Consider the following 16,856-nt stretch of genomic DNA (forward strand, 5'->3'; position numbering starts at 1 on the left):
GGGGCTTATTGGGCTTACTTACTAATGACCACATCAAAGACTCTGCTTCTAGGTTTGGCTATCTGTCTCTCTCCCAACCCCACAGAACCTTCCTCCAGAATCAAAGCCTCTTTTCAAATTTACAATCCCTGACAGGAGCGGAAGACTCAGTAAGCATTGTAAACACAGGCTTACTTCTGCTTACTTACTTATGTATAGTGAAAATTTCACATGGATTTCACTTTGATGGAAACCCTGGTGGTGTAGTGGTTAAGTGCTACAGCTGCTAACCAAAAGATCGGCAGTTCAAATCCACCAGGCGCTCCTTGGAAACTCTATGGGGCAGTTCTACTCTGCCCTATAGGGTCACTATGAGTCAGAATCGACTCAACAGCAGTGGGTTTCACTTTGATGTGGTGTGGTGAAATTGCTCACTACAGATTAGTAAGTAAACACAAGTAAGCCCGTGCTTACCTTGCTTATTGGATAAACCACTCCTGCCCTAAGGTGGACATCCTGCAGCAACTGAATGAGTTAAATCTGAAGTTTTGAGGAAAAATATATTTAAAGCTCACGATGAGATAAAAACATTTCATTAAACAATATCTTTGTAATACTCTATTTTCAGTGAAAAATATTTCAATTTTCTCAACCTTTTCTCAATATTGCAAGGTACGTCTGAGAGAAAGGAAACAGTTATGTGAATGGCAATTTGATGAGCCTCTCTGCTGTACTTCTCAGAGGTAGGGACACCTGTGACTCTAATGAAGGTAACAAAGTTAGAGGCTTTCCAAATCTTTGTTTTCAATATTGAAGGAAGTCCTAATTGAGCTGTCAGCTTATAGATCATAAAAATTGTTTTTGGTAATATTCTCTGAATTTTGGCATACAACTGGGAAGGAATCAAATAACTGAATGACTTACTAGATATTACTAAAAAAAAAAAAAACCCTACAAAACTCCTACTTCTATCTATTAATATGAGCAAAGATTCTTAGCCCTTACATCTATTAAGAAACAAGAGTAGATTTGTTACTGAAAATTCTGTCTGATTCTAGCAATAACTTATATTCATTCTCACATATCTAAGCCCAATTAAAAAAAATTTATTTCACTATAACATTTTACCTTTTATGTTAGATATTTTGATTAATCATATACTAATATTTGTAAGAATAACTCAATGCAGAAGAAATCTTTTAGTACTGAAGTCTTATGGTCACAGCAAATACTTTTTCAAATGTTCATTTTTATATGTATCTTTCATGATAGCGAAGTATGACAGGGTAATCAATAAAAGGTCTTCATAGTAAAACATTAAGTGGAGATAATATCCTATGGTAAGCAGGGAATGGAGACAGGAGTCAAATGAGAAATGAAACTATATAAACTTCTCAGCAATTAAGGAACCTCGTTCATGTATTTAACCGAATGATGGTGGCAATGAAATCTATATGGTATTTACATTCCACTGGCTTTCTTTTAAGAGAGTGATATAATATTTTCACTTTAAAAAGCCAGTATTTATAAAATACCAGACTTTTGTCATCTTTTAAACAATAACCCGACACTAGATTTTACTACACCAAGATATTTTAACAAACAGCTATATGACCCTGAGCATGAATGCTGTCTCCAGTTCAGCACCTGGGTGCCTTGCTTGCCTCACTCTAGTCCTGGCCTGGCTTCCAAAGTCACTAAGTCTGAACACCTGCAACCTAATTTACGGGTCAGTCCTCCTGAGAAAGCCTTCAGCGCAATGGGATGGGAGAGAAGAGAAGGAAGCAAACAGGACAATGGGATTATGAGATTAAACAGTTCTTCAACAAAAGAACTATAGGAGTAAGGAAATAGAGGACAAAGGTTTCAAATTAGTTCAATTTAGTTGTTTGATAAAAGCTTCAATCACAGAGAGGTTTAAGATAGAATTCCAGTTATGTAAACAAGTATTCATTTCATGTAGCATAACCCAAATTTTGGTAACATAATCCTGTCCAAAACAGACTGGGAGAAGAAAAGAAGTATGTCATTTTGAGTTTTGGGAATCTAAGTTTCTACATTATTTTCAGGACAAAAAACCTGCTGCTGTTGAGTCGATTCCAACTCATAGTGCCCCTATAGGACAGAGCAGAACTGCCCCATAGAATTTCCAAGGCGCACCTGGTGGATTCGAATTGCAGACCTTTTGGTTAGCTGTCATAACTCTTAACTACTACGCCACCAGGGTTTCCTTGCAGAACAAAGCAAAGCGAAATGTGTGTGCACGTGGAAGTGGAGGAGGTGGGAATGGGCTGGGCCTGGCTGGAGAAGGTGCTATGGCTTCTGGAATGACAAGTGCCTGAGGAAGACACCCTGAATTTCCTTTCTGATTAAGACAGAAGTATACCTTGGCTATCCCAGGTGGACAAGCATCTCTCGTGAGTTTTAAAAGGCATGCATTTGAATGTTGACACTACACCATAAACCTATGTCATCATATCATAAATCAGGGGCAGTAATTATTTTAGAGAGTTGGGACCAGACCCCTGTGCAGTATAGTACCACGAGCTTGTCACCTGCAGGACGCTCACACCCTCCACTTTAACCTGACACGCCCAAGTTGACAGTGACGCCCTTGGGGAAGGGTCTGAAAAGCTATGGTTTGGTATCACATTTCCTCTGCTTAAGACTTAATATTACCAAATCAAAAACTTAGGATATGAAAGAGAGATAGCTGAAGGGTATTACATGGCTTCTGTAACTGATATTTACCCACACAAAGAGGATCTGAAGTGAACTTTTGGGTTCTTCAATGTAATTGAATGGTCATAGTGCAATGAAAAAAAAAAGAAGGGGGGGTTAAAAAATGCCTTCGCTTTGACAGTTAGTGCAAGTAAAACCTACAGATACTATTATTTTCTAAGTTTTGACCTATTTTCATTGGGGGGTGAGAAGAGACAGATATTGGAGAGGGTTGATACCAAAAAATACTTAAAAAAAATTTACCCATGATAATATTTGCATTTCTCCCTTAAGATGCTCCTTATTTTTAGTCTCTATTATTGTTACACCTTCTGAGTGAGTGTTTCTGCTGCCTGAGAGGTGGATCCTACAACGGATAGTGCCCAAAGCTAAATGATTTCCTTTCAATCCACATTAGTAAGTGTTCTTCTATAACTTTAGTACCTTACAGAACCACAGCAGAGAATAAACCAAAAACCAAACCCACTGCCGTCAAGTCGATTCCGACTCATAGTGACCCTATATATTTCCCCCAAAATATTATTTCCCCAGAAGCATTCTCTCTTGTATTTTTAACCAGCAAGTTCTATAGATACAGGAGCCCTGCTGGCACAGTGGTTAAGAGCTCAGCTGCTAACCAAAATGTCGGCAGCTGGAATCCACCAGTTGCTTCTCGGAAACCCTATGGGGCAGTTCCACTCTGTCCTATAGGGTCGCTATGAGTTTGGTTTTTAACGGGTTCTATACAGGGTCGCTATGAGTCGGAATTGACTTGACAGCACTGGGTTTGGTTTTTGGTTTTTTATAGACACAAATTTCAAAACATATCCCATGGCTCCCTTTTAACCTAAGCAGCTCTGCTTTTGCTTTATTTTGTTTATGGTTCAACATAAGCATTTATTTGCTCAAATAGTTCAGCATCTAAAAATAAAAGTAAGACTACTTGTTCTAGAGAAGTTGAGTAGATTTCAAAGTATCACAGGCGCAATTCAACATAACATTATTTCCCATCTTTTAAAAGCATGTTTAGTCTTCCTTTAGGCAAAATACGGCTTTAGGCATAAACTAGACATATTGTTGGTCACCAGCTGAACTAACTGACAGCACCACTGCTAAAGTGACACCCAATGAAACAGGAGATAGTAAGAGAAATACAGAACCAACATAGCCAAAACGACTAATCATCCATGCCTGAAATTGTTATACAAACTCCTTTTACCAATTAGCCTTAGACAGACCATGGTATTAATTCTAAAGTAATTTTAAACAGTGTTTTCCAAACTGTGGGTTTGGTTCATTAAGCAGGCTGTAAAGTCAACTTAGTAAATTGGAGTCAGCTTTAAAATAATACAAAGTATAATTTGTAGTAACTATGAAGATTCTTTAGTATACATGCCTATATACATATGCAAATATGTATATAGGTGTGTATATAAAATTAAAACCAGTTTCACTAAAGAATCTTCATACAAAAAAAATAAAGATTCTTTAGTGAAACTGGTTTTAATTTTATATACACACCTATATACATATTTGCATACTATATCACAATGATCAGTATACTTACTAAGGGTTGAAAAACACTAATGTAGAATATAAATATGACTTTTTTTGCCTTTAAATTTTCAATTCCAAAGAGACTGATAGGTATAATTAACATCTTACTTAAGAATATAAACATCTGTCTATACACATTTGGTTTGTCCTGATAAATCCTATTATAATCAAAATAGGATTAGGGCCCAGGAACACTGATTCACAGTCGTGATTAGCTGCTGGTAATAAGAACTAGTACTAACTGAGCAGTATGCTAAACTAGGGACTATTCTAGACATTTTACATAAAGTCAAGGATTTCAGTTTACTTGGATCCACAATCAACAGCCACAGAAGCAGCAGTCAAGAAATCAAATGATGCATTGCACTGGGCAAATCTGCTGCAAAGGACCTCTTTAAAGTGTTGAAGAGCAGGGATGTCACCTTGAAGACTAAGGTGCGCCTGACCCAAGCCATGGTATTTTCAATTGCATCATATGCATGTGAAAGCAGGACAATGAATAAGGAAGACCGAAGAAGAGTTGATGCCTTTGAATTGTGGTGTTGGCGAAGAATATTGAATATACCATGGACTGCCAAAAGAACGAACAAATCTGTCTTGGAAGAAGTACAACCAGAATGCTCCTTAGAAGGATGGTGAGACTGCACCTCATGTACTTCGGACATGTTGTCAGGAGGGATCAGTCCCTGCAGAAGGACATCATGCTTGGCAAAGCATAGGGTCAGCAGAAAAGAGGAAGACTCTCAATAAGGTGGATTGATACAATGGCTGCAACAATGAGCTCAGGCATAGCAATGATTGTTAAGGATGGCGCAGGACTGGGCGTGTTTCGTTCTGTTGCGCCTAGGGTCGCTATGAGTCAGAACTGACTCGACGGTACCTAACAACAACATCTCATTTCTCTTTAAATATGCCTGTAAGGTACAGATTATTATTCCACTTTTACAGAGGAAGAGACACTACTCAGTGGGGCAAAGCCATTTGCCCAAAGTCTCACAGCTACAGAGTGACAGAGCTGGGATAAATCCCACAGCAACAGGCTACAAAACTTCATTGGCTTACTCTCCACACAGGAGGAGTCAGAAAATATCTGATTAAAATGAATGTTTCTGGGATGAAAGTCTCAGGTTACATTATTCCACTGAGACAACAGGGACCTTAGAAAAATGTCAAGGTGGACACACCGTCATTTGAGAGATTTCAAGCACCAGAACAAAAATGTTTAGAAGCTGACTATACCCCTCCCCCCAGCGCAGGGGAGAGGTCTGAGAGCACTGTCAGGCTGCTCACTGAATTACAAAATTAAAAAAAGGGAACGTCTAGGCAGACTCTTTGCCAGCTGAGGACTCACGTGTCTTTAAATTTTCATTACTTTTGCTTGTCAAAGGTCATGCTAGAAGAGTTAAGAAACCTAACTCAGAATCTAGCCTGACTGACATCAAGGCAGTAGTGCTGACTAGTATCCTAAAGGGAACCCAAGGGTTTATATGACAGTAAATCAGATCTGCCCGCACAGATAACTAAGCAGAGACATTTAATATCCACACTCGCAAATTCCAAGTACAGAAACTTGCTCTGTGCACAGAGTATAAGCGAAATTTCACTCTACACTGTGGGGAGTTGGTTTTCCTTTTGAGAGAATTTCTGGGTATGTCTATGGGAAATACAAATATGGTGTGACAACTGAAAAAGAGCCTTCTCTTTTCCTACTTCCTTACAGCGAGGAGTCACATTAAAACCATACTGAATGGCATAAAGAGTGGTTCAAACTCTATCAGGAAAACCCAGTATCAGACTTTTCCCGATTTCTGATTCTCAAAGGTTTCCATAAACGCTGTCGTGCCTCACTTTTAAGCAAACATTACGATCCCCTTCCAAAGGATGTACAATTAGACATATATCTCCTTAATGTTATATTCCAAAGTTGATAGTTAATTTACCATTCCAATACATTTTCTGAGGATGCTCCAGATACTGAAGTCATTTCTGGAGAACATAGGGGAGGGCAAGCTTGTTCTGAAAAAAGAAAGAAGAATAAAGATTTAATTTTAATGTCATTGACTTTGGGAAGGAAAAAAAAAAAACCACTGTAATTATTATCATGAGAGCCACAGGCACACAGGTATAGAGAAACATCACAAATGTGTGTCATACAGCAGGTACATCAGGGTAAATCTGGGGTTGCACCTGTTGACTGCTATGCTGGACCCTGAAAGAGTTTCACAGAAAACCAGTTGGTCCCATATCTTCCATACTGTTTTGATTTGAATTCTCCAAGTCTCTTTACCTCTTGAGGCTTACCAAAGCCCTGTCCTTGGGGCACAGCTGTTTGGACCACCACATGACTCTTCCACGTGATGGCACATCTAACTTTGTTGTTTGGGTTTACGGCATACCTACCATATTCTGAATTCTGGCACTTAATAAATTATCTTACTCTAGCTACTAACTGAGGTCCTTGGTGGTTCAGTGGTAGAATTCTCCCCTTCCATGCAGGCACCTAGGTTCAATTTCCAGCCAATGAACTTCATGCATAGCCACCACCCATCTGTCAGTGGGGGCTTGCATGTTGCTATGATGGTAAACAGGTTTCAGTGAAGCTTTCAGACTAAGATGGACTAGGAAGAAAGGCCTGGTGATCTACTTCCAAAAATCATCCAGTGAAAACCCTACGGATCACAATGGTCTGATGCCCAAATGATCATGGGACTGGTGAGGGACCAGGCAGCCTTTCACCCCTTTCAGCACAGGGGCACCAGATGTCTGGAATGATCTGACAGCAGCTAACAACAGCAACAAGTTGCTAAATAATGTCAGTGAAAGCCATCACAGAGTCTAGCTTAAGAGTTTTAAGGAATTAAACAGAAAAATGCAAACAAATTATAAAAGCCAATGTAAAATTTATGTTCTGCATCATACATTACTACTTTCCAAAGGACACTGACACTGAACAAAAATGAGCAACTCTGGATATACAGAAAACCCCTAAAAAATAACCTCTCCAAGCATTTTCAAAGCTCCCGTAGGGGTCTGGAAGTAACCAGAAGGAGGCATCAGTGGTAGCGGGTCTGTGGCTTGGAGAAACAGCATGTCAGCCTGGACGGCAAGAAGCTGACCCATTTCTACAAATCCTAACCCCTGGTGGAGGAGGGGTTTAGTGGTGTCCAGATGAACTTTCTAAAACATTCTTATCATAATGCATTCTTTTTTTACAGCTATCTTAGGTTTACGGCAAGAGATGCTGGTTTTCCAGTTGCCTTCTAAAATGGATTAATGTAATTAAAATTTTATGGAAAATTAAGCAAAAAAGAAAAATTAACCTCTAAAGAACTTCTCTCCTGTTAACTAATTAATTTGAATTATAAAATAAACATTTCAAGTTTTTAATTAAAGAATATGATTAAAAAGTCCTCATGACAGGGTTTTTTTCTACTAGTTTGGGAGCTCAGGTTTGTGGTCTTATTGGAGAATCCAGTTAATTGGAACAATATAGTTCTTAAAGTTGATGTTCTACCTCCCAGTATGGTGAGTCATGTCTGGGGTCTTAAAAGCCTATGAACAGACATTGAAGATACAACTATTGGTCTTCATTCGTCTGGAACAAAAGAGAAAGAAGGGAACCCAAGAATCAGAGAAAGACATGGACTACAGGACTGTCTACATGAACCATTGCCTCCTCCACCCAGAGACCAGAAGAACTAGATGATGCCTGGCTACCACTAATGAATGTTCTGATCAGGAGCATATTAGAGGAATCCTGATAAAAAGGGAGAAAAATGTGGAACAGAACTTCAAATTCTTAAAGAAGCCACACTTACTGGACCTATTCATTCTGGGAGAGTCCACGAGACTATGGTCCTGAGTTACTCTTCAAACTTTGAATTTAAACTATCCCCTGAAGTCATTTTTCAAATCAAGTAGTAGTTTAGTTCAAAAAGTAAAAAGATTGTCACCCCTGAGTATTACATTACTTAAAAAAAAAAAAAAAAAAAAACTACGTAAGACCAACGGAAACCAAAAAAATCCAAACATCTTACCGTTGGGATGACTCTGACTCACAGTGACCCTGTAGGGTCAACAGCTATGTTAAAGCATAGATGAAAAGGCTGGGGAACAGGGAGATTACGTAAATGGAAGTGAAACAACTAGAAGAGAAATAACAAGAATGTTGACACAATGTGAAGAATGTAGCCAATGTCACTGATCGTTATGTCTAGAAACTATGGAATGGGAGTGGGTTTTGCTATGCACATTTTCATGAGAAAAAAAAAAGTCCTTCATGATAAAGTTCCTTTGATTTCTTTCTCTTTTTTCTAGGAACACACATTGCTCATTTGGCAAATCTGTCATCTAACTAATCTGCTAAGTAAGTGACCACAGATGGTACTTAACTCACACTCCCCAACCACCCAAGACCATCAATCTTCCGTGACACCAACATGGATGCCAGGGCTATGAATCCCCATCATACTCTACCATTTGCATTTATAATACAGTTTTAGAGATGAACGTAAACTGTATTTTCCATTTCTTGCCTATGAAAAGGTCAATCAGAAATGTAACAGTCGCCTAGGAATTTGTGGATCTGAAATAAGCTTTGCGAAGATTGAATGAGGGGCTGTAACTTCCCCCAACAAACACATCAAATTACTCTATGACAAAAGGTTTTTAAAAAAAAAAATAGATTACAATTCTGATTAAAGGGCTGTTCTGGAGTCAAGAAAGCAGAAAATGAAAGACATCCAAGCTTTGTGATTATTTTCAGTTTATAATTTGCCCCAGGACTGTCAGCCAATAATTCCACCTGGGAAGATCCTATGCACATAACTTTTTATGGTGTTCAATGCCATAACTTTTTGTGGTATTTAATCAATGTAGTTCTTCCCTGCTTACGAGGACGGCAGGTTAATCTCCAACATGAATTACCTATTCTAGAACACAACCAGAGAACAGAAGGGGGAAAGGATTGTGAAGGTCAACAGCTGTCATAAAGCCCATGCTATTTTCTTGTGTAGGACATGCTGAGCCAAATTCAAAACCCTCGTGCAGACCACTTTGTGGGCAAAAACCGATTAGACTCAGCAAGAGAAGAACACTGGCTGAAAGGACAAGTACATGATGCAGAAGTCATGGTTTGGTAAATGACCAGGGTGGCTGACCACAATCTAAGTCAATAGCATGAGGAGGCTGCCAAAAGGGCAGATGTAACCTCAGAGTGCCAGCAGGAAGGACAGTAGCCACAGGAACATCCCCAAGTGCAACTCTGTAATAGGCTGGAACTGGAATTCAGATCCAAGTGGCATGCTTAGCAACCCCTGTCAGGAGGCTGACTCACAGGCCGAGCAAAGATGTCTGGCAAACATCTTTTATGAGCAATGGCTGAAGGAAATCTATAGCCTACAAGAAAAAAATAAACTGGAGGTCTAAGGGACAGTGGGCATGAGAGAGGTCTTGCAGTGTTTGAGGACGGGACCTGGGATGGTAAGAGTAATAACATATTCAAGCTCTCACCCTCAGCATTCCTTATGCGCCTTCACCTGACACGCTGCTCGAACAGTACATCAGCTCCGTGTGTTCACGAGCGCTCATGTTTTATCTACTGCTGTATCACTGCTGCCTGGGATAATGCCTCACAAAGAATAGGAGTATTTGTTGAATGAACTTTGGAATTTATAACGCCTTGTAGCACACATGTGAAGCCCTGGTGGCAGAGTAGTTAAGAGCTCGGCTGCTAACCAAAAGGTCGGCAGTTCAAATCCACCAACTGCTTCTTGGAAACCCTGTGGGGCAGTTCTGCTCAGTCCTGTAGGGTCGTTATGAGTTGGAACTGACTCAACAGCAGCAATGGGTTTTTTTTTTTTTTGTAGCACACATTATCTCTTACATAAATTTTTTTTTCCCCGATATATTCAAGAGATTAGAACTAGTACCAGTGATGAAAGTTACAGGGCAGCTAATACACAGAACTGTTTTATAATTAAAGCAAAAAATGGGGGACAAGAGATTCTTACGAAGGAAAGGTTTCATACAGAGGCTGAAGCATGCTCATCCCTCACAGCATAGAAAGGAGCCTCTACCTGGGGTACAAAGTCATACTAGATTTGCTAGGCCATGTTTCCTACTACACACCTTACAAGGCACGGGACAGCCCCAAAACAAAGAATTATCCAACCCCCAAAGGGTGCCGAGGCTGAGAAACCCTGCCACAGAAATACAACGGGAGCCTCATAGTTCATGCTAACTTTTGTATGTAGTCCCAAAACCAAACCAAACCCACTGCCGTCAAGTCGATTCCAACTCATAGCAACCCTGTAGGACAGAGTAGAACTGCCCCATAGAGTCTCCAAGGAGCGTCTGGTGGATTTGAACTGGTGACCTCTTGGTTAGCAGCCGTACCACTTAACCACTACGCCACCAGGGTTTCCTTGTATGTAGTACCACGTTAAAAAGACAGAAAGGAATAAAACCAATTTTAATGATATATTTTGTTTGACTCAATATATCCGAGATATTACATTTCAACACGTAATATAAAAAATCATGAAATATTTTACATCCTTTTTCCATATTAAGTCTTCAAAATCTAGTGTGTATTCTGCACTTAGAGCACATCTCAATTCAGCTGTGAAATTTTCAACAGTTACAGCGAAATCTAGTCTTACCAAAGCAATAAGGCTGTATTTTTTTTTTTTTTTTTTTTGAGGATTTAAGCAGATTTATTGCAAATCATTATTGGAGTACATGAGTTTGAGGCCCAAGATTAAGGCAAGTCTCTCTCTCAAGAACATTTTCTTCAGTTGTAATAGACTGGCAAAGATTTTTTTTTTTTAAATCATTCTCTAATGAGAAACAGTTTACACTAGAATACTTCTCTGCACAGCAAATTGGATAGATTCTGGGATACACTGGAAAGAATATTCAATACCAGAACTAAAGCTGCTGTTTAACAATATAAGGCTGTATTTAATGGAAAAATATTTCATACCGCTTCACTTTTAAAATTAAATAATATCAAAAATTCAGATTCTCAGTCATACTAGCCATATTTCAAGCACTCAAAAACCACACATGGCTACCATATTAGACATACTGGATCTCTGTGATTGCTTCTGAAAACAACAGGATTGTATTGTTCTACAATTCTGGGGAAGAAGTACAATACTGTTCAATTATAGGAGTCTAGAGTCAATGAGAAGGAGCCCTGCTGGCACAATGGTTAAGTGCTTGGCTGCTGACAGGTCGGTGGTTCGAACCCACCTGCTACCTCCCAGGAGATATGACCTGGCAATCAGTTCCCGTGAAGATTATAGCCTAGGAAACCCAATAGGGCAGTTCTACTCTGTCATATAGGATTGCTATGAGTTGATAGCACACAACAGCAACAGATCCAATGAGAGGCAAAAGAGTCCACAGGCCTAAACATCAAGAAAATGCTTGGTGTTTGGGGTCTTAAAACTTGCTAGCAGCCATCTAAGATACATCTATTGGTGTCTTACGGTCCAAAGCAAAGGAGAATGAAGAAAACCAAAGACTCAAGGGAGCAATCAGTCCAAAGGACTGATAGACCACATATGCCACAGCCTACATGACCCCAAGACCAGAAGAACTAGATGGTGCCTGTCTACCACTACCAACCACTCCAACTAGGATCACAACAGACGGTCCCAGACAGAATGGGAGAAAAAATGTAGAAAAATCAAATTCACAAAAAAGATCAGACATGCTGGTCTGACAGGGACTGGAAAGAATCCCTGAGACTATAACCCTAAGACACCCTCCTGACCCAGAACTGAAAGCCATTCCCGGGGACCACCTTTCAGCCAAACCATAGACAGGCCCATAAAATAAACAGTAACACCCAAAAGGAATGTGCTCCTTAGAACAATCGATTATATGAGATCAAAAGGGTAACATTTTTCCAAAAGCAAAGATGAGAAGGAAGGAAGGGACAGGAAATCAGGACGAAAGGACATGGGAACCTAGGACGGAAATGGGGAGAGTGCTGACACATTGTGGAGAATGAAGCCAACGTCATGGAATCCTTTATGTACAAACTACTGAATGGGAAACTGATGTGCTCCGTAAGCTGTCACCTAATGCACAACAGAACCGGAAGAGGAAAAAAAATGCTACATCTCTGCAGTGCTATTGAAAGAGGGAGAAGGAAGAGAGTAAATTTTTTAAAACAAATTAGGTAGTAGATTCAATATTTTAAAAATGACTGGTATTGAAAAAGATATGCTTCTTAAAGATTTTTAAAACTTACAGATTTCACTCCCCTGGTGAGGAAAACAAAAAGAATCTCCCAGTGAGATACTGAATGAAGCAGTTGCTACTCCCAGCAGAAATAAGAACAAGTGCGAGCAGCGGTCAGAATTTTCAGGCTGAAAGCACAGATCAATTATTCTCGTCCATTGGAGTTTGTCTGAGAGTCATTATCCCGGATTCTATGCTTCCTTTTTTTCTGCACACAGAGAGAAAACACCCTGTACCAGGGACTGAGAGTGATATGTCCTGGTTCTATTTTCATCCGTGCAGATGACATTATGACTATCTATACAACACACCACTGGTGCTTAAATAAATGAAGAGTCTCAACAGTTGTGGCTCAGTTCCCTACTACACGGTGTGGTACACAGACCCCAAATCCATCCAAAGTAATTTGCAAAGTTTGACTAACAAAAGCCCTTCATTCTGGGAAAAAAAAAAAATGCTTAAGGTCAAGAGTTTACTGTCCCTCAAACCTTTAAAAGATGTTTAAATACAGAGAGTATTTTTAAGCTCAGCTTGACAGGGCCCGGTAAATTCATGTGAACTGCACCATCCTCTTTAACCCACCTGCTGGACACCATGCCACTGCCTTCCTTTGCTCCACTAAACAAAGGTGAAACAAAGAACACTCTTTGCCCACAGAGACCCTTAGGAAAAAAGTATAAAAAGATTATAAAACAACCAAACAGATGCCATCAAGTTGATTCTGGTTCATACGAACCCCATGCGTGTCAGAGTAGAACTGTGCTCCATACAGTTTTCGGTGGCTCATTTTTTTTGTAAGTAGATTACCAGGCCTTTCTTCCAAGGCACTTCTTTGTGGCCTCGAAACGCCAACCTTTTGGTTAGCAGCTGAGCACATTAACTGTTTGCACCATCCAGGGACCCCTCAAAAACCAAAACCAAACCAAAACAAAATCTGTTGCCGTTGAGCTGATTTTAACTTACAGCGACCCTACGGGACAGAGTAAAACTGGCCCATAGCGTTTCCAAGGAGGGGCTGGTGGATTCGAACTGCCTACCTGTTGGTTAGCAGCTGAGCTCTTAACCACTGAGCCACCAGGGCTGCAAATGTTTTTGTTTGGTATAAAAAAGGCAGGCAAAATTCAGCTTCAGCTGGAAATAGCTGCCAGGTGTTTCATGTTTGTCAGGTTTGCTGCTTAATGCTTAATGTCCGGGAGGCCCAGATGAGCTCTGTTGAGTCTTGTGCGTGAACTCTTACTACTTCATGGGTATATTTCACAAAAGGACCATGGAAGAGGCACCAGGGCTACAGTGCAGGCTTGTGCTACTGCCTGTCTGAATAACCTGCGGCACATCTCCAATTCACTCTACACAGCCACCCAATTAGTATATAATTCATCTTCTTTTGGAAGCTAGATCTGTACTAAGAAATATAATGCCCATGACAATCAGAGTCTCCTGGAAATGAAGGTTCACTTTCTTACTTGTACATCAGTTAAAAAAAAAAAAAAAATCTTTTAAAAACTGTTGTTTGTATAAAGCCCAAACATATTAGGATAAAAACATTCACAGTCATGGGTGATATTACCTGCCCACTGGATTATCTTTCTCTTCTCAATTTGTAACAGCTCTTTGTATATTATGAATATTTTATTCACCACCTACGTTGCAGATCATTTTGTCCAAGTTTATGATGTTTTTTTGGCTCTGTTTATAGTATAATTTGCCAAACCACATCTACCTACCCAAGAAAACGAAATACATTGTCATCATAACCTATGAGCAAAATATGAAATAAACAGCTATCTTTCAACATTTTTCTTGCGGACAAGACAAAAAAACTTCTCTGTCATTCTATTAATAGTCACTCTAGAAAAAAAAGATAAATCTCTTTCTCACAAATTGAAGCTTTATATCAAAACAAAAACAACAAAAATAATCTTCTCAAGCATATACCAAATGGGAGTAACATATATTTATTTAAATGTAGGGTGGCTTTTAAAGCTACTGTTCTGATTTTTAAATCTGTTCTATTTTGGGGAAAAAATTGTGGTTATTTTTCAAATTACACAATAATACACAAAATACTTAATGTGTAAGAAGTGAAATGACACCCAGAACACAAACAAGCTCATCATCTACTACCTCCTCCGACAGCAACAGGAACGGCCTGGGGGGTGCTTTCCATACTTCTCGCCTTGCACAAGCAAACACATGCAAGTATCTATTTTTGCTTTCATTTTTACAGAACAGGGTACCAGAGGGAAGACTGTTAGGTCAAAAAGTTTATTTTACATTTTACTAGATGTCACCATGTTGCTTTCTGAATCAGTTTTAGCAATGTCACATTTCCCCAACAATTTATGAGAGCACCCTTTCCCGACGTCTCTACTAGCAGCAGTGGGTGTTAGTTAAGAGTCCTTTTTCCTTTAGTTTTTCTAGCCTGACTGCTCGAAAGGGTGATACTGGATTGCTATTTTACTTTCTTTTTGTCTACTAGTGAGTTAGGACATACTGTCCTATGTGTAGTGACCATCTGGATTTGCCCATCTGTAAAGTGCTTTTTATATCATTTATGATTGGATTTTTTTTTTCTTACAATTTGAAAAACTTGTTTCATGTAATAGATGTGGTTGTTGTGTGCCATCAGGTCCATTCCAACTCATAGTGACTTTATAGGACAGAGCAGAACTGTACAGTTGGATTTCCCAGGCTATAATGTTTACGAGGGTGCCCTGGTGGCACAGTGGTTAAAAGATCGGCTGCTAACCAAAAGGTCGGCAGTTTGAATCCACCAGCCGCTCCTGGGAAGCCCTATGGGGCAGTTCTGCTCTGTCCTATAGGGTCACTGTGAGTTGAAATTGACTCAACAGCAACGGATTTGGTTTAATCTTTATGGGAGCAGGTCGCCGGGCCTTTGTCCTGCAGAGCGCCTCGTGGGTTTGAACCACCAACCTTTCAGTTAGCAGCTGGAAACTTAGCCATTGTGCCACCAGGGCTCCTTACATAATAGATACTAATCTTTTGTTACCTACATTGCAAGTACTATCATTTGCAAATTCCTTTTTTTTGCACTTTTATACTCAATATCTTTTTTTTTAATGCCTTTTGGTTTCACGTCTTGGTTAAAAAAGCCTTCCTCATCCCAGATTTTTTTTTTTAACACAATGTTCAACATACATATGCATATCTTAAGCTCATTTCTACATAAAAATAGCTAAGTATATTTACAGGGTTTGTTCTCACTTGTTCATTTTGGGGAGCCCTGACTGGCCACAGCTAATTAAAAGGTCAGCAGTCCGAACCCACCAGCCACCCCTTGGAAACCCTATGGGGCGGTTCTACCCTGTCCTATAGAGTCGCTATGAGTCAGAATTGACTCAACAGCACTGGTTGGGTTTTTTTTTTTGTTCATTTTGGACCACTTGTGGCTGTAAGATTTTCATGACCTCTATCCACTTACGCCTTTCATAAATGGGTCTGGGGTGTGACAGAAACCCTTTTGTGAAATTGTCCAGTTCCCTTTCTTATCAGACTGCGAAGCGGACAACACAATGATTGTAGACACTTGTCCTATTCTCCCTAGTAACGTGAGGGTTTTAAAGACTGGGATCACGAACGGTTCTACCAGTGGTTCTCAGGTGGGATCAGACACCAGAGTGACCCGAGAAGATCTGTCACACTGCACACACTACTTCTCTAGACCCCGGCCCTTGCCCGAGAACTTCTAGTTCAGGAACACAGTCCCAGTTAAGGCACAGTGAAGCTATTTAGGAGGGACTCTGGCTTGGTAAAGTCCTTTCCTTTTCTGTCACAGAAGAGTTCCTTGGTACTCTCTGTTTTAAAGCTATATGGCCAGAGCAAAAGTGCTACAATTCTGTCCAAATAACATTTTTCATTTAATACAAATGATGAAACAGAATACGGTATGAAATTCTAAATTTAATTTTACTGTGCTTTAAACATTCCATTGACATTTATGAACTGGCATTAAAGCTGACTCCTAGAATGAAGAACACCATGGACACAAGGTAATTACGAGCCCAAGAGACAGAAAGGGCCACATAAACCAAAGACTACATCAGCCTGAGACCCGAAGAACTAGATGGTGCCTGGCTACAACTGATGACTGCCCTGACAGGCAACACAACAGAGAACCCTGAGGGAGCTGTAGAGCAGTGGGATGCAGACCTCAAATTCTCATAAAAAGACCAGACTTAATGGTCTGACTGAGACTAGAAGGACCCCGGTGGTCATGGCCCCCAGACCTTCTGTTGGCCCAGGACAGGAACCATTCCCAAAGCCAACTCTTCAGACATGGATTGGACTGGACAATGGGTTGGAGAGGGATGCTGGTGAGGAGT

The 16,856-nt window shown here is 39.9% G+C and overlaps 1 protein-coding gene across 7 annotated transcripts in view; it reads right to left on the bottom strand.

The window, feature by feature from the left end:
* Positions 1-16,856, bottom strand: part of OSBPL1A (oxysterol binding protein like 1A) — a 256,420-nt gene that overhangs the window by 29,286 nt on the left and 210,278 nt on the right. For 6 of the 7 annotated variants that reach the window (XM_049901659.1, XM_049901658.1, XM_049901660.1 and 3 more), the window contains one exon: positions 6,198-6,273. The exons of the other annotated variant lie outside the window; for it this stretch is intronic. In XM_049901659.1, coding sequence (XP_049757616.1) covers positions 6,198-6,273 — 76 coding nt within the window. The remainder of the gene's footprint in view (positions 1-6,197; positions 6,274-16,856) is intronic. 7 annotated transcript variants of the gene reach the window in all.

Source organism: Elephas maximus, chromosome 11 (assembly GCF_024166365.1).
Source record: "Elephas maximus indicus isolate mEleMax1 chromosome 11, mEleMax1 primary haplotype, whole genome shotgun sequence".
Classification (NCBI taxonomy): Eukaryota; Metazoa; Chordata; class Mammalia; order Proboscidea; family Elephantidae; genus Elephas; species Elephas maximus.